This window comes from Hesperophylax consimilis, chromosome 14, assembly GCF_061612785.1.
Source record: "Hesperophylax consimilis isolate HC1 chromosome 14, BYU_Hcon_1.0, whole genome shotgun sequence".
Lineage (NCBI taxonomy): Eukaryota > Metazoa > Arthropoda > Insecta > Trichoptera > Limnephilidae > Hesperophylax > Hesperophylax consimilis.
In genome coordinates this window covers 14,084,548-14,111,518 of record NC_142849.1, presented here as the reverse complement: position 1 = coordinate 14,111,518, position 26,971 = coordinate 14,084,548, and the positions used below count along the sequence as shown (strand labels likewise).

Here is a 26,971-nt window from a genome sequence, read left to right as displayed (position 1 = left end):
TTATGAATCGCATTGAAGCCAAATCTAAGGCATGGACCTAAAAAGCCCTGAACAGAGTATTAGTGGGATTTTGTATGAATGGCTTTGAAGTCAAATCTAGGGTGAGGGGGAATTGCCGGGCAGCCACCTTGTAGGACTACTTTAGAACTTATTTGTATGCAAAGTGGTTCATAATAAACTATTATTGTTTTATTTTTCTGTTGTTAAGAAAGTTATATCGATTTATGATTTTTTGGAGTATTTGATGCCACAAGGAATGGGATATGTAATTAAAAAAACAAGTGGATATTGGCATTTCCATACATCTTACCCTCACCCCGTGGCTTCAAACTGTTGTCAAACTGCTCCGTCCACGGCTTTTAGGTCAACGATCTACGGTGAGGGGAAATTTCCTGACAGCCATCTTGTATGACAAACTTTTGAAATGATTTGTTTGCAACTTATAGTATAATGCACTATTTTATTTTGTATTGTAATGCAATTAAAACGGCTCTTTTGGGTTTTGATGAGACAGAAAATGGGCATGTCATCAAAAAAATTAAGCAGGTTTTGACATTTTTCAAACATCACCCTTTCCACGCATCCGACTCTTTCACCCCGCGGCTTCTATTTTTTCTCGGGTGGTTCCGTCCTGGGCTTATTAGGTCCATGGTCAAAATTTTGGCAACGGTGGCAACATTACTGGCAACTGACAAAGGTGGCAACACCATTTTACAGGTTTTTCTGACGTTTCTTATCAATTTCATAGTCCATGATTATTATTTGATTTAGCAGTTTTAGTGAGTGCAGTTCAATGGAAATGGCATCGCACTGGGAAGACTTCTACTCTTCGCACTTACCTCCCGCAGATTTTGAAGATAACAGATCGTTGCTGAAAGAATTTTGCGAAAGACACAGTAAATTTGGACATAAAATAGTACTGGTCACGGTTAGTACTTGACATATTGTTAATTGCTCAATTAGATCAATACCTAAATTCACCTGTGGAATAGCTGTTTATATTTAGTATTCATTTTCACATTCCACACCTTTGGACAGTCTTATATTAATATTATTATATATGTGACTAGTTAGCAGAGAAAAATCACGAGATGTAGCATGACTTGTGAAGATTAAAAAATGAGAAATAAATATTGTTTCGACAGAGTTAAAAAATGCTACACCTTTCGGTAATTATTTCACTAACCAGCACAGATTATGGAAACTACACTTTTTCAACAACTATTTACATGCACAAAATAGGTTCTTAGTTTCAGTTATTTAAGTCATCTATGGGTATTTAGATTGAAACGAAATTTTCGCAAGTGTCACCCAATACAAAAAAAGTCCAAAATGGTGGCAAAGGGATCGTTTTATAATGTCAATTTTGAACTTTGAATAAAAATGGAATTATAATACATTTTTTATCATTTATGCCAATGTAAATAGTTATTTCTTGTAGTAATTAAGTTGAAACAAAGTGTAATTTCCATAATCTGTGCCTATTAAAAGTATGGCGGTTAGTGAAATATTTAACCACATTTCAAATACAGAATAAAACAAATGGGTAAAGTTCCTTACTCCGCTTACTACTAAATTTAAATCAACACTGTTGTATTTGAAGTTAATTACAAGAAACGATTATTTATGTCGGGGGAGATGGAAAAAATATGCCTTAAGATACGCATACACTACGACGCTAGACACTCAACACTCGCACTAGAAATTTAGACACTAGTGTTACGAGCTGTCCACACGCCAACCATATTCGAGTGTCTCTATCAGCGTCCTCAGTGTCCGAGTTGCAATGTCAGTTATGGACAGACGTCAAGTCAAAATAGTAAGATTTGGATCAAGGACTGGAAAAATAGTAGAGAGAAGCGTGGGGTTTACAATGAACTAAATCTGAATGTGCTAAACTAAATAAAAGCAGAGAGAAGCGTGGGGTTTACAATGAACTAAATCTGAATGTGCTAAACTAAATAAAAGCAGAGAGAAGCGTGGGGTTTACAATGAACTAAATCTGAATGTGCTAAACTAAATAAAAGCAGAGAGAAGCGTGGGGTTTACAATGAACTAAATCTGAATGTGCTAAACTAAATAAAAGCAGAGAGAAGCGTGGGGTTTACAATGAACTAAATCTGAATGTGCTAAACTAAATAAAAGCAGAGAGAAGCGTGGGGTTTACAATGAACTAAATCTGAATGTGCTAAACTAAATAAAAGCAGAGAGAAGCGTGGGGTTTACAATGAACTAAATCTGAATTTGCTAAACTAAATAAAAGCAGAGAGAAGCGTGGGGTTTACAATGAACTAAATCTGAATGTGCTAAACTAAATAAAAGCAGAGAGAAGCGTGGGGTTTACAATGAACTAAATCTGAATGTGCTAAACTAAATAAAAGCAGAGAGAAGCGTGGGGTTTACAATGAACTAAATCTGAATGTGCTAAACTAAATAAAAGCAGAGAGAAGCGTGGGGTTTACAATGAACTAAATCTGAATGTGCTAAACTAAATAAAAGCAGAGAGAAGCGTGGGGTTTACAATGAACTAAATCTGAATTTGCTAAACTAAATAAAAGCAGAGAGAAGCGTGGGGTTTACAATGAACTAAATCTGAATGTGCTAAACTAAATAAAAGCAGAGAGAAGCGTGGGGTTTTCAATGAACTAAATCTGAATGTGCTAAACTAAATAAATAATCAAATATAAAATACCTTAGAATAATAATCGACAACAAAACAAAATGGAATGACCACATTGACTTTCTATTGTGGAGCGATTGCGTAAGCTTATGCACATCTTCTGCAACTTGGGGAACATAATTGACAAAAAAACAATTAAATTGGTATATGTATTAATGCTTTAGTGCAATCGCACATACAGTACGGAATTATTAGGTGGGGAGAGGCATACAAAACTTCCATACAACCTTAATATCCACAAAATACTCAAAATCATTATAAAAAAACCATATGACTTCCCTACCATAGAACTTTTTTGAGAATATATATTGTCCCTTCAGTTACAAAATTATACAAACAAAATGCCAATCTTCAAATCTACAAAGAATACACATTTCATTAAAAAAATACACCTACTAGATTCAGTTAGCTATAGATTCAAAACAAAGGGATTAATATCCAACATCATTATCATTTTCTAGGTATAAACTGGTACAATAAATTACACAGGTCTGCAAATTGACATTTTAAATTTTTTTTTAAATGGTAATGGCTGAATTATGTGCATTTCGGTATGCTGAATTCGAGAATGCCATCCATTTCGACCCATCACGTAAGGATTTTCCGCAAAGTGGAAATTAAAATATAGGAAAAACCCGCCTTACACTACTTCTGTAGGGAATGTTCAAAAGAAAAAAAAAATACAAATTTACTTAATTTTAAGTCATAAAATATTTTATTTACATTATATACAATTATAAATCTGCTTTTTTTAGTTTCGAAGTTTCGTTTTGTGCTTTTTCTTTTCATTTAATTCAGCTTGAGAAAATTGTTGAGGTCCACTGGAGTCACCTACTTGAAACTCGTCACTAGAACTTTCTTCTGATTCACTTTCTGATGATGGCAAATCGTCCAGGCTTTGGGGTGCTTGTGGTGTAGGAATGCCAGGTCCGTGAGGGACTGGGCGGAGTGCAGAATTCATATTTGGATAACCAATTTGTTTTATTTTTATTTTTGGTACTATACCCTTGCACATTGCATGAACAAAAGTTGCAGGCATCGCTGTGGTTTCGATGTTCTTTCCAGATCATGGGAACACAAAAACGAAAATATTTAACTTTACTTTTTGAACACATTGTAAGTCCTTCAACATACCCTGGACAAACTCCATGCGGGGCCCAAGATTTGTCCTGGTCTCCTATCTTCACACCAAAATACACAAAATCAGTAATATTTCTTTGTTGTTTTTTTCACTACAAATTCACCACAAATATAGCGAAAACTCTCAGAAGAATTTACACAACCTCTTAAAGTCATTTTTAAAATGCACGTTACGAAAGTTGGAACAGAAATAAATAAATGAGGGCATAGAAGGGAATGGGCACCTTAGGATTCCGGCATTCTTTCATCATACTTACTATGTAAAATCCCGATATATATGATTCAACGCTTACTAATTTTATAGTCATGAGTTACTAAATGTTTTGCTTCAGTCTATAAAACATAACATTATCTTATAATAAGTTTGAATTAATAAAAAAAATATATTTCGGCAATAAACCCCGTTTTGCACCTTCAGATACGCAATCCCACAGTATTTTGCGTTTTGCGGAAAAACCTTACGTAAGGGGAATTTTTTTGATAATTTTCCCGAATTCAGTAACCAAAAATACATGGGAATTACCTCTTATTTCAAAGAAGAAAAAAAAAGTTGCAGACCTGTGTTATTATCTAAAAACAAACTTAAACTAAATGTACTAATTAAATAAGAACAATTTAAAATGCAGATAAAGTCTTTGGAATTAGATATGATTTAATGTAATATAAATAAATCCTTGTGAAATTACATCACACTGTGATCAGTGTTACTCGTTTACATTACAGTAAAACTCGCTTTAAAAGTTCCCACTTAAGAAGTTTTCAAGCCTAAGAAGTTTTGTTTTCGTTCACTTGAAATTCCATACAAAAAATTGCAAAAAACACAATTTTTCCCACTTAGGCTGGCCGCATACATACGTTTTCCGTATTCGATTTACGAATTCGTTTTCCGTATTCGGAATTCCGTGAGACTAGCGCAAACGTTCGTTTTTCTTCATTCGGAATGTATAAACGTCAGTACCAGTGTTGCCAACAAGGGCGATATATCGCCATTTAGGCTACTCAGAGCGAGAATCGGCGCCGAAAAAATCTAAAAGGCGACTGGTCGCCAATTAAGCTACTTCAAAAACATCAATTTTAAACATGTCCCGAAATTCTCTAGCCCCCCCCCCCCCCCCCATGAAATTTATTTTTCTATTTTATATTTTCTTGAAATTCTCTAGCCACCCTCCCCATGAATTTTTTTTATTTTTTGGGGACAAATTTTATTTTTTTGAAATTCTCTAGCCACCCCCCCCCCATCTCACGTAAAAACATCAATTTTAAACATGTCCCACCTAACAGCAAATTCGGCTACTTTACGCTACCTTATGTATGAGAAACGGCGATATTAGGTCAAGATCCGTTGGCAACACTGTATTACGAACGGAAATTTCCGTGCGTTTGCGTCGGCACAAACAAACTGTATGCAATAGCTGCGTTCCACATGACGTCATTAGGTTTTTTCCATCCTGTTTCTCCGAACGCGCCGGCTCGCATTCGGAACGTGCGTAAGAAATTTGTTCCGTTCGGAACTAAAACGAACGTGTGCGGCAGTTAATGTATTTTCTACTGATTCCGTGCATTCGGATGTCCGAATACGGAAAACAAATTCGGAAATCGAATACGAAAAACGTATGTATGCGGCCAGCCTTAAGAAGTTATACCTAAAACTGAATCCCGCCTAAGAACTTTTAAAAGTTCATCGGTGAATAAATCACAAACGAAAACTAGTGGCGACATTTTTTTTATGTGACACCTCACAAGAGCGTCCCTGCCTGTGCAGTGTACCACCCGGTTGGGCGGCGTTGTGAGGCGGAATAAGGTAGGGGCTGTAGGAAGGGATTTGTTAATGCGGGCCTTGAAGAGGCTCGGATTATAGGAGGGAGGAAAAACAGATGCCGGTAGCTCGTTCCACATACGAGCCGACTTACACAAAAACGAGTCGTAATCTGCTTACATGTACCTGAAAATGTTACTATTGTTCGAAAGATTTATCTCTTTGCTGTCCATCTCATTTAATAGGTTTTAGAAGTTCAGCAGTAAAACCATCATAAACCGAAACTAGCGTCACAACATAGGTACATCAAATGAACCTTTTTTCAACTATCATAAAATGTACAACTTTGTTCTAACCGATTACGCAACTTACACAGTGGCAGCTCGAGATTTTTGTGTTTGCTGTAAGTGAAAAAACATGAAAGTATCAATGTTTTTGTAGCCGGAAACACTAAAATATTTTAAATTCATTTTACCAACGAAATTTAAAATTTCATAATACTAACAACTATGTTTTTTGTCCAGTCCCATGGAAAACTTCACATGATAGTTTTTATATAAAGTTAAAAAGACACATCCTCCAAAAATCTTTATTCACTTTTATAATACAAATATTTATTGTACCTGTATGCCTTTATATTTTGTTTACAATGAGTATATAGTAGAGGAAGGTAGGTAGGTACATACAACTTTTAAAAAACCTAATTTGGATTTAACGATTAACGGCTAAAAGGAGCAAATTTAGTCGGTCCCCTCTTGCTTGTTATAACCAAGTTTGACTGTATATGTTAAATTAAAAAATATATTAAAATTTTAAAAAGTACTTCTAGTCCAGTCAGTGGGGGATAAAAAAGGGCTCCACCTTGCAAAAGGTTAGGTAGTAGCGATTTTCACATATGTTGTTAAGATTGGGACTCTAAAGAAAAAAAAAAGTTTTCGACCTTGGGGGGGTCGAGCTCGACCCGCCATCTTGGATTGAAGGTGCCAAAATTTAGTTTTTTGAAAATAATTATGAATTGGTTGATTTTACAACCAAATTGTTGAAGTCAAACTTAAAGAAAACTAAATTACCTACATTTTTTGTAGAAAGTTTTTTTTTGTAAGTCTAATAAGTAACGAGTTACAGCGGTTGAAAGAAGAAAATTTTGACAAAAAATTGTAAAACTCCAGTTTTCTTGATAAATTTTGTACGAACATATTACACAATATCATTTTAACGTATTTCTACGTTACAATATACTTATATATCATCATCCCTGTGCTCGATGACGTTGATTTGTTATAGTGGGATCTTAGTCTACAGCTGACTTGGCAACACTGATTGAGTCCCGGTTACAGGACGTTGCCTGGATGCTCATGTCTGTAGATGTTCTTTTCGATGAAACAATGCCAGTTCAAGTTTCACAAGAACGATTTTTAGCCAATGAAAATAACAAAGTCCGTGTGATTTCGATGCTTACAAAGCAATTTATACAGGATGATTTTACAATTAAGCAGGCTGAAGAAGATGCTGATTAGTTGATTGTCAGTGCTGCGATTTCCTTGTGTTCATCATATGACGCTGTTTTCATTATTTTGCGAAGACGTTGATCTCCTAGTTCTGCTGACAGCATTAGCACCACCCAAAAGTAGTATATATCTTCGCAAACCCGGGAGAGGCAAAACTTTTGAAAGACTGTATTCCGCAAATAGTGTGAAATACAAAGAGGCGGCTGATAATATTCTGTTTCTTCATGCCTTTAGCGGCTGCGATACAACATCGTCCTTCTCAACCAAGGAAAAACTAAACGACACAAGACTCAATGCCATGATAGGAATCTTCAAACAACATGATGCAACACCAGAAGACATAGCAGTTGCAGGAACACGCTTTCTTGTTACTTTGTACGGGGGTGACATGGATAAGGAAACCTCGGAAGTCCGATACAAACGTTTCGCAAAGTCGACAACAAAAAGCAAATTCAATCTTGCCTCTTTGCCACCAACGAACGACGCTGAACGGTACCATGCATTTAGAACGTACCATCAAGTCCAAAAATGGTATGGAATCCAAAAAAATCCAGAAAACTGGGGCTGGAAACGTGACACCAACGGGCTTATTCCAGTAAGAATGACAAAGAAACCAGCACCCGAGACTTTTAAAATTTATTTCATGCAATTGTAAAAAAGGATGCGGCGTTGCATGTAGCTGCAGGAAAGCTGGATTGAAGTGTTCTATTGTATGTGGGTGCTGTAATAGTCAAACATGCCGAAATTCGCCAGAGGTTCACATCGATGTCGAGGACGAAGAAGAAGAGATTTTGTCAATGGAAGCCCAGAATCTCAGTATCACAGGCAATGAGTTAGATGATGACATTGATCACGAAGACTGTTATTAAGTAACATAATTTATAGTAACATAATTCATAGTAATGTAACATAATTTCGAAATCTACCATCGCTGGTATATCTGTGGAGTAGACCTACTGGGGATACCACAATAAAAAAATGCGCCATGTTCTCTACCTCATGGTGATGTGGAAATGAGTTAACAAAATTATTATAATTATGTAATGAATAACCCGAAAAAATTACAAAGTTGGGAATTTCATCATTTTTTTGAAAAATATTCACATTTCCGCCACTGTAACTCGTTACCTATTAGACTTACAAAAAAAAACTTTCTACAAAAATGTAGGTAATTTAGTTGTCTTTAAGTTTGCCTTGAACAATTTGGTTGTAAAAACGACCACTTCACAATTATTTTGAAAAAAACTAATTTTGGTACCTTCAATCCAAGATGGCGGGTCGAGCTCGACCCTCCCAAGGTCGAAAACTTTTTTTTTTCCTAAGAGTCCCAATCTTAACAACATATATCAAAATCGCTACTACCTAACCTTTTGCAAGGTAAAACTCCCCACTGACTGGACTATTCCTGTTTAATTGGGTTTCGCATCATAAATTTCAGTCTTTCAAAAAATTCCCATATGCAAAAATAATTATCTATTGTATCATGTTTATTTTTTTTTTCATAATTCGTAACTTAATTGCACCTTCAAATAATGTATTTATTTTTTCCTATATATCATTGCAGTAGTTTATTAAACTAATGCCAAATTTTCAATCGATTTCCTTTATTTTAACCTGTCTTAGACAGGATAAATTGAATTATTTTCCAGAGCTCTGGAAGCCCTTCCACATATTCAATTTGTTTTTTAGTATCATTTTTGTTCTATTGATCGACTTGATCTAGCAAGTCAAAACTCAATACACCACGGGTGACACTCTGACACGCCATTGGGGTCCAGATACTCCACCGCTAGAGCAGACAGCGGTGTACGCACTCAGACACCCAGTATAACCTACACTATAGTTTAGTTTCTAGTGTCTTAGTGAATGCGAACCATTGAAGTTACATTTTTTTTATTGTTCCCCCAATGTAAATAGTTGTTTCTTGAACTAATTAAGTTGAAACAATGTGTTATTTCAATGATTTTGGCATATTTCCCAGTAAGCAGAGTAAGGAAACTACCAAATAATGGCCTGGCAAATTAGGTAGGTACTCTATCGCTTGTCTGGATCATTGAGGTAGCTATGTGCCTTGCCAAATCCTTATAAAATATAGTTCCCGCGTGGGAAGGGGAGTGAGGCATGGTGAAGTTGTAATCCGTCTCTTTGTGACTGCTCAATGAACGAAGTTGCCGGTGGCTGGCCGGCGCGCCGCGTCTCAGAGCACTAAAGATGTATTTACCGACGGTGCGCCAACTTCAAGTCCTCCGGGTACACATTTCAGTTTTCAACATCAAAATAGCCAATTTACACGAATATTGACTATGGTAAACCCTATTTACAGATGAACGATTACACCAACGCTTTTTTATCTTTTCCAGAATAAATATGGACAGAGAACCCTAGAGTTTAACATGCCCAAATAATTCAAATATGATTGAAATTAATATAGAACACTTGTAACTAACTGCTATCTCTATGTCACCAATTGGCCCTACGTTGTTGCCCATATTTCGAAGACTCATGTTTACTACGAATATATATCGCTAGTTTGCTGCAAATAAATGCAAGTAAATCCACTTAAAATAAATTATTATTTTTTTGGTAAACTAATGTTTTTAAGACAAGATTTTTTATGCATAGCACAAAGGGTAACAATTATTTTACAAGCAATAATTATTCGCCTGAAACACTCATCCACATTGAAAAATCTCCTGATAAAAGATACATGACGCCAACGGGACTCGAACCCTTGTCTTAAAAACATTAGTTTACCAAAAAAATAATAATTAATATTTGACAAGTTCAAGTATTTCACCAAAAATGTAGACAATTCGTCTCGACGCCATCTAGTGAGAGAGTTAGCACTTACAATGCCTTTCTCATATAAAATAAAGTTGGTTGTTTTCAGGTGAAAAATGTAACAAGCAGTAATTGTTGAATGAAACACTAGTATATATTGAATAATTTCGCGGGTAAGAGATAAGCCGCCATAGCTCAGTGGTCAGAGCTGTCGACCGGAAATCGAAGGGACACGGGTTCGAGTCCCGTTGGCGTCATGTATCTTTTATCAGGAGATTTTTCAATGTGTATGAGTGTTTCAGGCGAATAATTATTGCTTGTAAAATAATTGTTACCACTTAAAATAGTTCAAAGATTGATAATTAAAGTAATATTGAAAAAACCATCCAAATTTTCTACTGAGATTCTCTTTTCAATATTCAATATACCCACAATGGACAATATATATAAAAAATATTCAATTCTACAAATTTATAAAGAAATACAGTTAAATAACTTACAATTCAATTCATCAGCAAGATATCAAAAAACTATCAATATCCCAAAACTTAATACAAAGCACACACAAAATACCTATCTCTATCTAGGTATAACATATTTTAACATCCTTCCATTATATCTAAAAAATATTGAAGATATTCAGGAATTTAAAATTAAATTAAAAAATTACCTAAAATTACTATAAAAGTCCATATCTTACTCTTATTATTATTTCCTTCAAATCTTGAAACTGTATTATTGATAAATCTTGCCTATTTCTTACTTATCCCTTTGGTTTTGCAAATATATTATTTACTTACTTACATGATTCCATATAATTGAGCTAGGATTCACTCACCAAACACAAGAGCCTCGTCTCTTTATGGTGAGGAAAAGCTATTATTATTTACCTTTATAACACTGTATAAATTGTATATTTATTGTAAAAAACATACAAATATTAAATAAATAAAAAAAATAATAATAATAATAATGACACAGTCAAGTCACAGTTTTTTATGTTTAATTAATGTTGTTATTTCAGCAAACTAGCGATATATGTACCACGATAGTTTGATTTTGAAAAATTTTCTTCACATAAATCAGTTACAAATTTGAAAATATCATGCTAGTATCTATACTCAAGGAAATTAAATTATTATTATTTCTTCAAGTCAGTACCTAACAGTTTTCTAAGGGCCCGTTCCCACTTCCGTTTTAAAAACGGAGGCGGGTCCCGTTTTAAAAACGGATGCCCTAGTGGCTGTAGTGGATATATGGAGCTGTTCACACTTGTCCGACACGATTTGAAAACGGATCCGACATTTTTTGTCGGATGGCTCGCCAGCGCAGCGCGTCCGTTTTCAAATCGTGTCGGAACACGCTCGCTCATAGTGTTGTATGGAGCTGTTCACACTTGTCGTCTAGTCGTTCCGGCAGAGTCCCTGCCACACCCCGACCCCTCCCCGCCCGCTCCCTGTCGCAAGGAAGCAGGCACGCTGCGTGCTTGTATTTGGTTATTTTGTTAAGTAAATAAATCAAAACTACAATAATGGATAACGAAATAAATCCCGAAAATTTAATACCACTGGTCGAAGAAAGAGTACAGTAATGTTTTATTTTTAACTAAATAAAAACAAAACACTTGTTGTACACAACTTTTGTGAATCAAAATTTATATTTTAATTTTTTAAAGTTTACTTTTTTTAAAATTTTAAAGCTTTAATGAGATGCACGATGCACGGAAGAGCGTATTAGTTTAATAAACACATAATAAAAAATATTTGAGTTGTTATTGTTTTCTTACTTTAAAGTATCGATAGCCTTTCTTCAGGACAAATGCACTCTCTCAATTTTGTATTTTAATATGTTAAGCTCTCTGAAACTCATTCCAGTAGATGGTTAAAGGAAGTTATAGACATTCTCTTAAGCCATTAAGCGCCCTTGAGGTGATTTTCTCACGGTGAAAACGGCGCTATATAAATAATCCAATCATTATTATTCTAAAATAATTAAAGAACTTTAGTTCATCACTTCTCAACTCACCAATTAACACTTGGAAAATTCCCACAGAAAATCATTCAGCTATGATTGGGTCTACCCAAAATTTTCTTTTCACTTTTTTCCTTCTTTTTAATAAGTACCACATGACAACAAGAGCTTCATCGTCGTCCATTGCGCACCATTACCGAAGAATGAGCAAATAACATGTTTTGGTTGAATCGACAATTTTTTTTTTTCGTAGAGTATGGTCCGTTTTTAAAACGGATCCGTTTTTAAAACGGAAGTGTGAACAGAGCCATTGGCCATCCGTTTTTAAAACGGGACCCGCCTCCGATTTGAAAACGGAAGTGGGAACGGGCCCTAACACTTTCAAACCCCCCTCAAGTCATCAAATCTAAGTGCATAATCGACTTTCTCCTATGTGTTAATTGGGTGCCAGCAAAGAATTCATAGAGGTACAGGCAAATTGTTTAAAAAAGCACATGTTTGTGCAATGTATTTGTGCGCGCCGACAGTATTCAAACTATTTCGGACAAGTTTTGAACAACCACCCGCAATCCTCTCTTACCCCACAGTAGTCCTACGATACTATACACGACTACACAAGCAATAATCTCTTTTAAATATTATACCTTCTCGTAAGTATACATCGTGCAGTTGAATACATCTATTATTTGACTTGATTTCCTTATCAATGTTTGTTTTCCAGTCTGGGGGCACCACAGTCCCGCTGGAGCACAACACGGTCAGGTTCGTGGACAACTTCAGTGCCGGCACCCGGGGGTCCGCCTCCGCCGAGTACTTCCTCGACCATGGCTATGCCGTCATCTTCATGTACCGCCAGAAGTCGCTGGAGCCCTTTGTGCGGCACTTCACCGGCCAGCGGTTCATGGACATGCTGGACATTCAGGAGAGAGGTCCCAACACCACTATCAATGGTAAAGTCTGAATGAGTCTTCTGGCGTCCAGCTTTGGACATAAGTTTTTAGCCTCTTATGTACCAGTATTCATTTTCTCATTCTTATATTAGAAGATAACTAGAAGTTCCGTGAATAGTAAACCTCGCGTCTAAAAAAAAGGATGTTTCTGATTTTCTCTTATTTAATAAATCAAAACCAAAATTTCCTCGGAAATTGTAAGATTTGCAAGTAGATACTTATGCCTAGCTACTTAATTATAAACCATAAATATTTTAAGTAACTTACTAACTATCTCAATGACAATTCTTTTTTCAAACTTTCTTCAAGCCGGTAGATACCTTAATATCGATTTTTCCGATTTGTTTGATTGCCAAACCATTGTTAACAGACCGATTGCTATCTCTAATGGACAGATGCAATGTGGGCATGCTGAGTCTGTTCTACAGCATTGATCCTCGGTGCACCGCTGCACGTGTTTGACACTCGATATACACGAGCGTAACACCCATTCACAGTTCATGATATCTGGCCTATTTTTTGACTCGTTTTTGTGTAAGACGGCTGGTATGTGGAACGAGCTACCGGCATCTGTTTTTCCTCCTTCATATAATCTGGGCCTCTTCAAGATAGCTATTTACATCCGACAGCCCCTAGCTTAACACGCCTCACAATGCTGCCCAACCGAGTGGCGACATAGCTCCCCTGCCTTTACACTGTACAGATAGGGACGCTCTTGTGAGGTGTCACATAACAAAAATATTTTTTTAAATTCCAGTAAAACCGGATTGTGTGGATGTGGTGGCACCCATTCTGTCACGCTACAAGAGCGCGCAGGGAGCGGGAAAGATCCTGTACGTGGTGTTCACCAGCGTGTCGGACTACCTGTGGCTCCTGCGAGCCGCCTGTGAGTGTCTGGCGGCCCTGGGTCCTAAAGCACTACTGTTCCTGGCGGCGGCGGTGTCAGACTTCTACATACCAGGAGATCAGATGGTGAGTTACTAGTCTTTAACCTTATGAGGCGGCTATATGTGTTCCATGAATTTTCACTAAAATACACATAAAAAAAAAGTTTATCAATACCTTTACATGCGAGAACTACCCTCTGTTGTGTCCCTTTGACTTTCTCGCTGGAATGCTGAGTAGTCCTAGATCGTCTAGATCAGGAGAAAAATTCCAATGGTGTTAGTGGCACATACTCTGCTCAATGGACATATTTACAATCCTAATGTTCTGGAAAGTATTACGTTTTATGTACCCGATAACTTCACCAGAGCTAGGCAGCACAGGTTTTGTTTTATTTTTCCAAGAGGCAGGTCCAACCTACCAATTATCATGCCGCTGGGGGGAATGACTACGCTATTAAACCACGTTTCTTGTGAGGTTGATATTTTTCAGTCAAACCTTCTTCTCTCGGGACGGGACACTTGTGCAGAATAAGTGGAAAAGCAGCATTTGCAGACCCAAGCTCGTTACATTTATTTCCAGCCGCTGCTCCTGTCAATGGTGTCAATTCAGTATCATAGTATTGCATCCATCTAACATTTCTAATCGATACATAAAGTGTATTATATTTAATAAATCGATCTGTGATCATCCAACTCAATTCAAATCGCAAGGTAATCGAGTCATATAAACATACTCTTTGCACTGATGACCCCGATTTGATTTATAAATCCGGCTGATTTAATAAATATCAGAAAAGCAATACTATGACACTGGATGGTAGGATATTGCTGAAGCGATGGCTGGAAAGGAGTGTATCAAGTTCGCATCTGCAAACGGTAAGCAGGCTTCAGGCGCGGTGGCTTGGCGATACCAGCACAGAAATTGGTTGAATTTAAAGACTGCCATGAATCATTGAAATATGATTACGATGAAAAAGAAATAAAAATTAAGTTAGTTTAAATTAATTAATTACATAATTATTTCAGCCCACGCACAAGATCCAGTCGGGCCAGGGTGCCCCGGTGATCCAGCTCCAGCTGGTCCCCAAGATGCTGTCTCCGCTGGTGAATGTGTGGGTGCCCCGCGCCTACGTGGTTTCCTTCAAGCTGGAGACTGATGAGAACCTGCTCATCGCCAAATCCAGAGATTCTCTCAACAAATACAAGCATAAAGTAAGCAATTTCATTTCATTCTATATTTTCTCAAGTATAGAATTTGATTCTTCTTCTTAAGTTGGTTCCTCATAACGGAAGATTGTGAGCCCTCCTCCAATTTCCATGGTGAGTAAGGCTACTCCACTCCTCGCAGTTATCCTGCGCTGCGAGGAGAGCCAAGGACCCTGAGGTACCGGATGCCAGGACACTTGGTCGCTCCAGCGCATTGGTGACCTTCTCCTGCCTTCCACTGTGCCAGATATTGTACGCCAAGATTGGCGAGCAATTTTTCCAAAGTATCTTCAAATATGTTGGAGACAGATAATTGAAAGCCTATTGTAGATGCCTAGCTCTTCCAGAATGGACACATTTTTGCATCTGGATGCCCATGGAATCCTGAACATTTTTCTCCAGCATCACATTTCGAGGGCGTCTACCTGGTTTCTTGCGCTGGTTCTAAGTGTCCATGTTTCCACACCGTTTAGAATTTGATTATTAAATGTAATATTAGCAGAGTAAGGATGAAATAAAATAAATGCTGTAAATTAGAAATCTCTAAGGCGTACGGTGGTAAAACCATGTACGACAGTGTTAAAAATATTGGCATTCTGGAATTAATTCAAGGCTGATGAATAAGAAATGCAATGCAAAGTATAATGAATAATATTAAGAAAGTTACACTTTTTTGGCCGTGTAGAGCAGATGAATGAAGAAAGGAGAGTAAGGAGAATACATATATTAATACTCAGTTTCTTTGTTTTTTTTGCGTGGGGCCAATTAGGCGAAAAGCGACCGCTCTCCCCCTCAATTCGATACGACTCGAGGTTTGTTTTGGCGTGCCAGAAAAAAAGTCCCATTCAATTTTTTTTTTGTCGATTTCCTGGCGAGCGAAAAGCGACCGCCGCTCTCACGGAGCCGCTTCGACTCGAGGTTCATTATGGCGGGACGCATTTTGGGCGAAATTCAGTAAAATTTTGTATGAAAATGTTTACTAATATATTCGTTCGGGATAAAATGTCGACACATATTTGAGTAGCATCTGGCGGCGGAAACTGGAAGCGCTCGCGGCGCGCCATACGAAAGTGCGCAGTACTCTTTCCGGCCGCCAGGATTGCCTAACACTAAAGTTGATTTGCAGCAGTTTAATTGGCACAGCTTCAAATCGACGATTCCCCGCGAGTGTTGCCAAACGCACGGTTTCGAAACGGCCAAATTTTGGTGCATTTTCTCAATGTTTCGTTTTCATCGATCACCATCGATCTGTAAAACTGTTTTTCCTTCAACGTTTATATTTTTATTCAATTTCGAACGCATCCCGAACGCGAAATCATAAAAAAAAATTTCATGCGCCTTTTTTCTTGAAAATGTTTCGTTTTTCGCATTACTCTAACGTAAATTAAAAAGACGATTGATTTTGATCGAGCGTCGGGTCTGATTTAATCAGGTATCGTTGATTTTTTTTTTAAATTTCACGAAAAAAATTTTTTAATTTCATGATAAATATTACGAATTTCCTCATTTATCGGGAAAGATTTTTAATTTAAGGCGAAATAGGTAGACTTGACCTGAAATTTGGCATTTTTGAGGCCAGTTTTAGACGTATGGACACTTTTCTAGAGAAAAACACAAATTGATTTCGAAAGATCGTTATTTTATCTATTAAAGTAAGATGTTAAATTTTGATAAATAATATTATTTTCATACCATAATAAAGTGTTACCGTTGGACGATGCGCAGATTTGTTGCATTTTCAAAGGCGAAGTTGTATTATACAACAAATATTTCAAATCATATAATAATTCAGTATAAACAATCAATAAATTATCTATCATATGTATGTATAAGAATTTTGTTTTTATTTCAAATAAAATTACTAATAAATAAATCCGAGGACGCGTTTTGTGACGAAAATCCCTCAATTTGACTATTTATTTATGACCTTACAAATTGGTATAGTTGAGATTTTTTTACAAAAATAATTTACTATGATATTATTGAAACATTAAAAATAATTTATGACCAAGAAATATATTCTTAAAGTATATAATAGTAATTAATTTCGATTCGCGTTTATTGTTTGTTCGTTGTTTCTGATTACCTCGGCGCAAGCCGAAATTCTATCATTCCCCGCTGCGACAGGGCGGCGAGCGGACGTCTATTCCACGCCAGTCTACTTGATAACATTTTAACGAAATTCCTCGTTTAAAAATGGGGAGAAAAATACTATCGGACAAAAGTTTTATAAGAAAACAAAAATTTCGTTATCAAAAACGTACATGGGAGAAATATTTGCAGAAAAAAAAAGGGTTAGTCATATTTAATTATCCTTGTACATTGTACGTACTCTATATTCTACAGGGTCGTTCAAACGAATCAGTCAGAATACGCATATATTTTTTATAACATTTAGCGATAATTTTGTGTTGTTTAATTTTCAGGGAAAATAATCACCTACCGACGAATAATTGTGATTCTGAAGCAAATATTGTCTCTAAAATTCCGTCGGTATGTGTAATTTACATTAATATTATTATTATTTTATTATGTAAATAGGTAATACCTACAATATATTGTGAATCATGGATATTATGGTGACCGAAACCGTCAATATCGGGGTATTTATAAACTAGCAATTATTCCCGGCGTTACGCGAGTTACACGCACAAAACCATACCCTTGTATACATGGTGTCGGGAAACGCGTAGTATATTACTGTGACCGATTCAACTCTAATTACCGCGGTAATTATAAACAAGCATTTACTACCCGGTGTTGCGCGATTTACGCGCATGCAACATTACCACGTGTACACGGTGTCGGGAAACTCGTGGTGAAATTACGGTGACTCAAACCGTGAATATCGCGGTAATTATAAAATATCAATAATTCCCGGCATTACGCGAGTTACACGCACAAAACCATACCCTTGTATACCAGCGCCCTTGAGGTGATTTTGCACAAAAACGGCGCTATACAAGTCATCCAATTATTATTATTATTATTATGGTGTCGGGAAATGCATGGTATATTACGGTGACCGATTCAACTGTAATTACCGCGATAATCATAAACCATAATTTACTACCCTGCGTTGCGCGAGCAACACGTATGCAACAGTACCTTGTGCAACACACGTTTCGTGGTAAAATGTTTCCAGTCATGGATTCAACGTTGGGATAAGTATATCTCTAGTCAAGCACAGTACTTCGAAGGAGATTAATTCCATTTCCATGTAAACTTATTTGTAATAAAATTTTCTTAGTTACACATTAAGCTGTACAATTTCTGTTTCGAAATCTTCCTCATATAAATATATTTAACTGGCTACAAAAGAGCAGGAAATGCCGCATTTTAGTCTATGCGTATATGATTCCCGTCAAAATAACGGTTTTGATTCGTGATGTGCGATTCAAATCATGTTTTTGTTAATAATTTCTATTCTATTGTCCAATTCCCTATTACACTGGTATAATTCAACATATTTAGTATTTTTAGTGTTACTTTTTGTCAGTTTCATAATGTCATATTGTGAATTGAGCTTCTTGTTTTAGAAGAAAAAAAACGAGGTTATTTTGATATACTTACTTTAAGTATTAGAAATAAAACTTACTGGTAATACCTATCTTACAAACGGATAAATATGTAAGACGAGAGATTTTTTACAATCAAACTTAATGTTAATCACTTTTGTAAAACCTATGTAAAATAAAATTTAAAAAAAAACAAGTGAATAAAAATATTTGAAAAATTAAAAAAAAAATGTTTATTCAAATACCTACCTATTTTGTACCTACTATGTCAAAGCACTGCATTTGTATTTATTTATGTTTACGCACTCCGACGTATAATTTACAAATATGTATGTAACTACTTATTAGGAAGAAAGCTACAACCGAAAATTCAAACACAATAATTGTTATTTCATCGGAACCATGCTGTAGGTTTCGACCGCCGCGCGGAGTTACGGCTGGCATTGAAATGAATATGGTATTTCTATCTCGTTCTAAAAAACGTCCGATCGCGAGACTGTCTTTTGACGAAATTCGAATTCTCGGTCGCTGGTTAATACGCCTTAAGTGGAAATGTTTTTCTTTGCATAATGGTATCATTGGACAAAAATTAGTCACGTGGTAAACACGAAACCACGTGGTATGCTTTTTTATAAAATCAACACGGTCAACCTAATGATAGAATTCCGTCAAAAAGGCACAGTCTACGGTTAAAATTATCGAAAAAATTCATCCTCCGAAGGTTTAGGAACGTTAATCGGCCGTCCTACATATGGCGCTCGGTTCAAAATGTCTCACAATAACCGGCTAAAGTTTTGACATTTGAGATTTGAACCGAAAAATGCCATTTTTAATCAGTCGGGCTTTTGGCCAATTAGAAATAATAGCAATCATAGACAAGCACCGAAGTGATGTGCTTTTATTTTAGGGATGTGAATTCAAAGAAACGAGAAAATCTGTGTAGGTACTTACTTTGGTGGCTTATCTTTTGAAAATCGATAATGCTTTTGAACGAAATATTTTTTTTTTATTATTAATGAAATAAAGTTGGGGAAAAATAATATGGCACGGGTACCGTCGCCCCGTAGTGAAAAACAACATCAATAACGCCACGCAAATTTATAATTTGTACCAGGAGCGCAGAAATTATACAGGGTGTCCGGAAACTCGTAGTACAAGCGGGAAACTGGTGAATCTACATCACATTTGGAGTCGATTTTGTAGTATATATTTTTTTTATTTGAGCTTTCGTTATCGAGTAAATCGAGTTTGAAGTTGATTTTTTTTTTTTTTTTTTTTTTAATCAAATTTTTATAAATTATTACTGAAGATCAAAGTACCCAACTAATTAAAACTATTTGAAAGTAAAACAAATGAAGAAACTCGGATTTGAAGCATTATTTTAAAATCACCCTTCATTTAACCCGGTGTAATCATAAAATATTTCTGCTCTGCAGGGTTAAAACATCTGTTATTCAACCCTAAACACCAGAAAAAACTTTAACCCTAAAATAGCCGAAAAATATTTTTTTTTGGTTTTTTTTTTTTTTTGAAAATGCTCAAATCAAAAAACTTTATGTTTTTTTGGGTTCCCCATGTGGTGTAGATTCTCCAGTTTCCCTCTTGTACTACGAGTTTCCCGCTTGTACTACGAGTTTCCGGACACCGTGTATAGGGTGAAGCGGTGTTAATTGTTTTGTAAAATAAACATTTTTTAATCAAAAAATTTTCCAGTTTGAGTGTTTGTAATAAATTTGAGAGGCGGGCATGGGTACCGTCGCCCCGGGAGCCATTCATATTTTAAGTTTTTATCTCTTTATTTTTTAACGAGTAGTTACCTAATTGCGTTTTGAATATATTTTTTTGGTAATTTTTTTTTTAAATATATTAAGTTTGAAGATTTTTTTTATATAATTTTTTCCAATAAAAGTTTTTACATTTTACATGTTTGTAGAGCGATGTTTTTTTCCAAAATAAAACTCGCTGGGACTTTTGAAGAATGTCGGTGACAAAAACCGTACATCGGATATGGGTATCAAATTACGCGTCTCGACTTACAGAATCCGAACGGCTCGGTGAAAAAATGATCAGTAAGCTCCTTGGCTCTTTTTTTTCTCAAAATATTCATTTTTTTCTAAACAAAAATATATTTTAATACATTTGTGGTCACACATTCATTGCTTCATTCACATGCAAACATAAATATTACATTTTTAAAAGTTTTTAAATTTTGCGTGTTAATTGAGCATTTCTTTTTCCAAAATTACAACTTTTGAAGAATGTCGGTGACAAAAACCTTACATACGATATGGGTATCAAATTACGCGTCTCGAACTACACAACCCGAACGGCTCGGTGAAAAAATGATCAGTAAGCTCGTTGGCACATTTTTTTCTCAAAATATCAATTTCTTTTTTTAAATTTTGTAGTCCCACACTCTTCGTCTCATCTACATTCAAACATCAGATTGCTTATCACATTTACCCATTAGTTGCCTGCAACGGGCAAAAAGCTAGTAGTATTATTATTTACTAAACAGGCAGTATTCTGCTGATGCTCTCATATCTGATTTCGCAATAAGTTTAACCGTGATTGAGTTGTATAGAATATGATGCGAAAGTTAATGATAGAAGAAGCGGGGGATGCCCGAGAAACACATGGCACGATCAAGTGAATAGAATACTTCCATGTAGTCAGGGCATGTTAGGAGTCAGAATAAGAGAAGAGTATGTATGAAAGTGAATGAAGCATGAAGTAAACGGCTTGATGGATCGTTGGTTAGTAGAATCTCACTTCTATGCCACCGTATGAAACCCAATGGTGCCGGGTTACTGGATTTGCATGATTATATATAACCTTTAAAACAACTTTTACTTTACCTGTTACAAAGTTTGGAGTTGAGAGTCCCGGCCAAACCATCACCTTTTAACTATGTGTTTACTAGCTGATGTGTACCCAGCGTTGCTCGGAGACTTTTCTCTACTTTCTATAAATATAATATGCATGTTTTAAATATGTATAAACCTTCCAGAAGAAATTCTCTCAATGATAGCGAAAACCCTATCAAAGTCAGTTTAGTTTAGCAGAACTAAGCGCACAAACAGACGGACACGGATAGCGACTTTATGTTATACTATTTATTTAGAGATTTATCTGATGCATATTACTTGATTTTTAAGAATATATCACCATATATCACCATACAGCGCTAAGCTTTAAAAGCATCTCATCCATGAAAATATCATTTTATGTCAATAAAGGTAATAGTTGAAAATAGTTATACACCGGGTGTGATCCGTCCATACTTGCCTTAGGCTCTTCATGTAAAAAGCTTTAGGCTTATTTAGCTACTGCAATTTAATGACATCGTCCCGTCGTCAGATAATTAATACACACAATGAAACAAGGCACGGAGCGAGTAGAAATACATATTTTTTCGCGTAAACATTTAGCAAGAATGTGTAGTAGATTCTACATAATCTATATATGTATACAGTCTAGCTTGAATCTAAAACTTAATTCATTTCATTTTTGATTTTCCAGAGCATAATGGATTTATAGAGCTTATTTGATATAGTATTTTTGCTAGTTATTGCAATGTTTCCGCTAGTGTATTGATTTATCTATAGTAGGTATGACGGCCGGCATAGTCCAGTGGTAACGCATTGGACTGCCATTCCGAAGGTCGCGGGTTCGAACCCGGCGTGCGCAAATAAATTTTATTTGATTAATTTGTGTTATTTCACAATTAATTAATTAAAATAATATATAGTATATTTGCGGCACGTTCCAGAGTGGAAGATACTACCAGTATCGCCCTGGTGTAAGACCACCATTCAGAATTGAAACGTTGCTCCAAATGGCTTTAGCCGTGTTTAGTGACTAGATCTGAATAGCCAGGTACTTCCCCACCTTCCTCTTTCCCTTCCCCACTTACCTTCAGCCTCACAACATCCCCCAATTGGGGATGCCATAGTCTCACTGGCTCCAGACGGGAGCAGTTGGGACTCTTGTGAGGTATTCACTATAAAAAAAAAAAAAAAAGGTAGATTTGTATCTATTTCGCATAGTGAACTATCTACATACACATCTTGACTAATAGTTGGTATACTGGTGTCTGGTTCATTTACATAGGTTTTTTCAAATTGTGTTGCAAGGATGTTCGCTATGTCTATCTCGCTGATAACTGTTTCGTTAGAGAAGTTATATAGTATGGTTGGAGTAGACACTTTCGAGGCAATCTGTTTCCTTATATAACTGTAAAATGGTTTCTGTCCGCTGTCAATCAATTTTTGCTCAAAGTTTTTTCTGGTATTTCTTAGTTGCTTCAAAAGGTAGTTATTTTTCAGTTTATATTCTCTGTACTCATTTTCAATCTTATTTACATTCCCCATGTGTTTTCTGGATAATCTATAACCACCCCAGGCTTTCTTTTTCTCTTTAATCAATGCTAGTATGTGTTTGTCGATCCAAGGTTTGTTTTTATTGTGGTTTTTATTGCCTTTGAATAGTGGTATTTTTGACACAATCTTCTCTTCAAACATGTTTGTAAAAAAGTTCCACATTTCTTCAGTTGTAGTGGTTTCCACGAGAGACCACACTATATTACGAGTGCTTAAGGTTTCATTTATTTTATCATAATCTGCTATGTGATAGTTGGGTCTAAAGCATTGATTTCTATAAATGTATGGATTGTAATTATTACAGATATCGTACGTCGACCCAGTGTGTTTCTACCTTTACCCCTTACAACAAATTACCGACTGCCACTGTTATGATACACATAAGTTAAAAATATGTCTCAGTATCTCATGAATCAGTGTCTTTTTTTTTGCCGTTACTCAATTTCGGTTGTATAGCAACAATATCATTCTGTACTTTGCATGTAATTATGTTTAGCTCATTCTTCAGAAGTCAATGCTCACCTTTCAATATATGAATTCTCAGTATGGCTTCCCAGGAAACTTTACACATATAAATATACTAAATTAAAGATAATACTTCCCGTCTTGACACATATGACACGTATTGACGTATGATACATTGCACAATGTGTCTCCATAATTTACAAACCCATATCTGAAGAGGCATTATGTTTTAGTAATCATCTTAAAAGAGGCAGATTATGAATTCTAGGCCACAAACGCTACACTGTGTAGTTGAATTGTGCTCATAATAACATTAACATAATTTTATTATTTTAGAACAGTAATATGATATTGTGCTCTTAGGAGTTCAGAAAATAACCTCTCATTAGAATAATACTTAAATATTCTTTGATTTTTGTACATACTTTTTTTTTAAACACTAATAATAAATGTTTTAGTATCTTCCTTTTTTGTAGCAAATAGAAATAATGATATCCTCACTGGGATCACCCGTGTTGAGGATTTCGTTTTCATATTATTAAAATTTAGTAGTATGAATAATATGAAGTAATTTTAAATATATTATGTAATTTTTTTCAGAAATAATTATAAATATGGTGTTTTTTAGTGCAGTTTAGTATGTATTTAGTGTCGATATATGTTCTATTTCTGATCTCCCTACGTTATGTAGCCAGCTTTTTATTTGAAACTAGCTGTACCCTGCCACGCATTTCTGTGGCTGAGTCTGAAAGAAAAAATAGGATGTGTTGCTTTTATGTCCAACAGATGGTGCTGTTTTAAAAAAAAAAACAAGTTTTTACCTGTCACAGGTGACATCTATATAGTACAGGGCGTCTGGGGGTAAAGTGCACTAACTTCGGGGGGTGATTCTACATGATTTTAGAAGTAGAAAAGATAAATAGCTTTTTTCGAAATATTCGAAAAAAGTTGTGTCAAAATTTCAAAGCAATCGGTTAAAATTTTGAACAAACGAAAATTTACATTTTTCTTTATATAGATTTAAATGTTATAATATTGTTGTGAGTTTTGAATGAGAGTGGGATTTTGTTGCAGAGTTTAGTACCATAGTATATGAATCTAACTAAAAACAAAAGTTAAATTCACATAGATTTGTTTAAAAAATAAATATCTAATTTTGAAGGGGCTTGGAAATGTACTCAGCAAACCAAAAAACCGACTTAATAAATACTGGTGTCAGTTATCCACCCCAAACACAGCTGAGGTCAGTAACTCCAGAGGCTTTGCGAGGAGAGGCTGAGCTTTCAATGGATGGAGGCCGCTGATGTAACATGGGCCTTGTCCAAGCCAACAAGATGATAATAATTCCTCCAATGTTCCATTATTCTCACGTTGGTAATTTGTTCCAGCTCGTCATAGCGAACATCCTCCAGACCAGGCGGCACAAGGTTGTGTTTGTGACCCTGGACCAGAGCAGTGACATACTCCTAACCAGGGAGGAGGTCCACGCCGGCATGGAGATTGAGGCGCCGATAGTCAACAACGTAGTGAAGAAGCATGAGGAGCACCTGAAGCAGGGCGCAGGTCAGGTTCGCTGAGAGCAGCCGCCTCCTTGCCTGCCCCCTTCTGCAGGCAAGAGGGTGTTCCTCTATGATAACTAGACTATATCAGGGTGCAATTTTAGTATTTTGTTACAAACAACATTGAAGGCTGCCGAATGAAACTCAAATATTTTTATTTTTTTTGCTTTAGTTGCTTTTAAGTGTTATTACACGAGAGACCAACACTTTTTTATTTAAATAAGTCAAATTATATATGAAAATAGCTTATAAAAAAAGCTTACGAGAACGGAACAAATTAATTCAAGCACATATTGTTATTAAATATTCATATACAACAACAAATTTATCATAATATATGTTCAATGTTTTGTTGTACAGTAAAACTCTCTGATAAGGTTATTGAAGGAACAGAATACTTTAAGTCGTTAGATATAAAATTTCTAGAAAGAGTATAGTATAAAAGAAATATCACTTAATATGCGATTACATCAGAACTTGTTTAATGACTTAGTGCATTCTGTTAGTGTACCCTCATTGTGTGTAAAATTTCTGTTTTTAATCAACTAAAAAATACAACTTCTAAAGCCTGAAAACTTCTTACGTGAGAACCTTATACTGAGGTTTTACCATATTATTACATGAAATGAACACAATATTTCATTTTAAAGTATTACGTAATTGTATAAATCTATGTGCTTATGAATTGACTTGACAATGAGATGTCACCAGATGCCATAATAATGTTAATTTATTGTACACTTGTAACAAAAACCACAATGACTAGTTTTTTTACTTCTGTTTTTCGTTATCATGTTAATATATTTTGTATTGTTATCTGGGTTCCATTCTCAAGCCTTCAATTAATAATTGTAAATTACAGTGAAACCCTCTTATAAGGTTTTCCAAGGGACCGAAAAATAAAACTTTTTATTCGAGAAAACCTTATATGTGGGATAAATTAGGCAATTTTTAAATTCAGGACTGAAAAAATTGAAAACTTCTTAAACATGAATACTTCTTATGAGGGATCTTTATAATATGTGGGTTTCACTGAAAAACAGCTTTGAGTGTAATCCAATCCCAAAGATTGATTCAGTTATGTGTCGATATGCCTACTGCCTAAATTGTAAAAGTTAAATGTGAATTGGTATATTGTATTAGAAAAATTCAGGCATTTTAATATGTCAGGTGCTATTCACACTTTTAATAATTTACTTTGATCACTGTACCATTGAACTTAAAGGCCCAAAAAACAAAATTTCAATATGAAAATGTATTCATTTGAAAACATGCATTAATTTGCCATTGGGCTAAATGTAATTTTTTAGTTTTGCACATAAATTTTCATGGTTTTTTTATGTGTTAATTTAAGTCTATGTCATAATATGTTGCATTCCTGGTGAGAATTCGTCATTTATTTTTATAATCGTATTGTTTTATTTATTTCAGATTTTTTTTTTTTTTCAATTATTTCTGGCAGTATTGTGAGTATTGCGAGTATTACTGGTAGTACAGTGAAAATATCATGTTATCTATTTAACCCTCTTAACCTTGGACTTAACATCAGCCTAAGCTAAAGAAACCAACAAAAAATCTTTGACGCATTATGTATATAAATGTATGTAATTGTATATTGTGAAACAAAGAAAATCAGCCTCATTTTGATTTTTTTTTTACATTTGAACGGTTCTGTCAAATACTGCCGATTCTATGCCCGTTGCAATTTTTTTACTAGCCGTCAAGCTGTTACGCTTAACGGTTACACGATTTGTTCAAAAGCTGAGAATCAATTGTAATTAAAAGGGTTAAATAACTTGTCGTTTAATATTTTTGTAAAAGCTTGTTATTTTATTGTATAGGTTGTTATATTTTATAAAAAATATTATCAATACATTGTTGATTGTTGCATTTTAATATGTAATATACAAAGGGTGTCATATTTCCACGTTGCTTGATCCTTAGGGCAGATATAATGTGCCGATAGCCTTTATTTATCAAACCCTCTAATAATTAGAGAAAGAATTTTCCTATAAATGTAAAATGCATAGTACGTATGTAAAATTAATGTTAATCGGTGTGTATTTTATTTGTCAGTGTTTTAAAACGATCATGCCTTAGGACGGGTTGTTTCGGAGAATTTGAACAATTCATCAAATTTCAACATCCACTTTCAAGCTCTGTGAAAG

The 26,971-nt window shown here is 35.4% G+C and overlaps 1 protein-coding gene across 1 annotated transcript; it reads left to right on the top strand.

Moving 5' to 3' along the window:
* Positions 1-695: 695 nt before the first annotated feature.
* Ppcs (phosphopantothenoylcysteine synthetase) lies at positions 696-26,897 on the top strand. Its single transcript, XM_089639557.1, has 5 exons — positions 696-928; positions 12,558-12,786; positions 13,544-13,758; positions 14,700-14,885; positions 24,633-26,897. Exons 1-5 carry the CDS (start codon positions 794-796, stop codon positions 24,819-24,821), a joined length of 954 nt encoding a protein of 317 aa, XP_089495683.1. The 5' UTR covers positions 696-793; the 3' UTR covers positions 24,822-26,897.
* Positions 26,898-26,971: the final 74 nt, after the last annotated feature.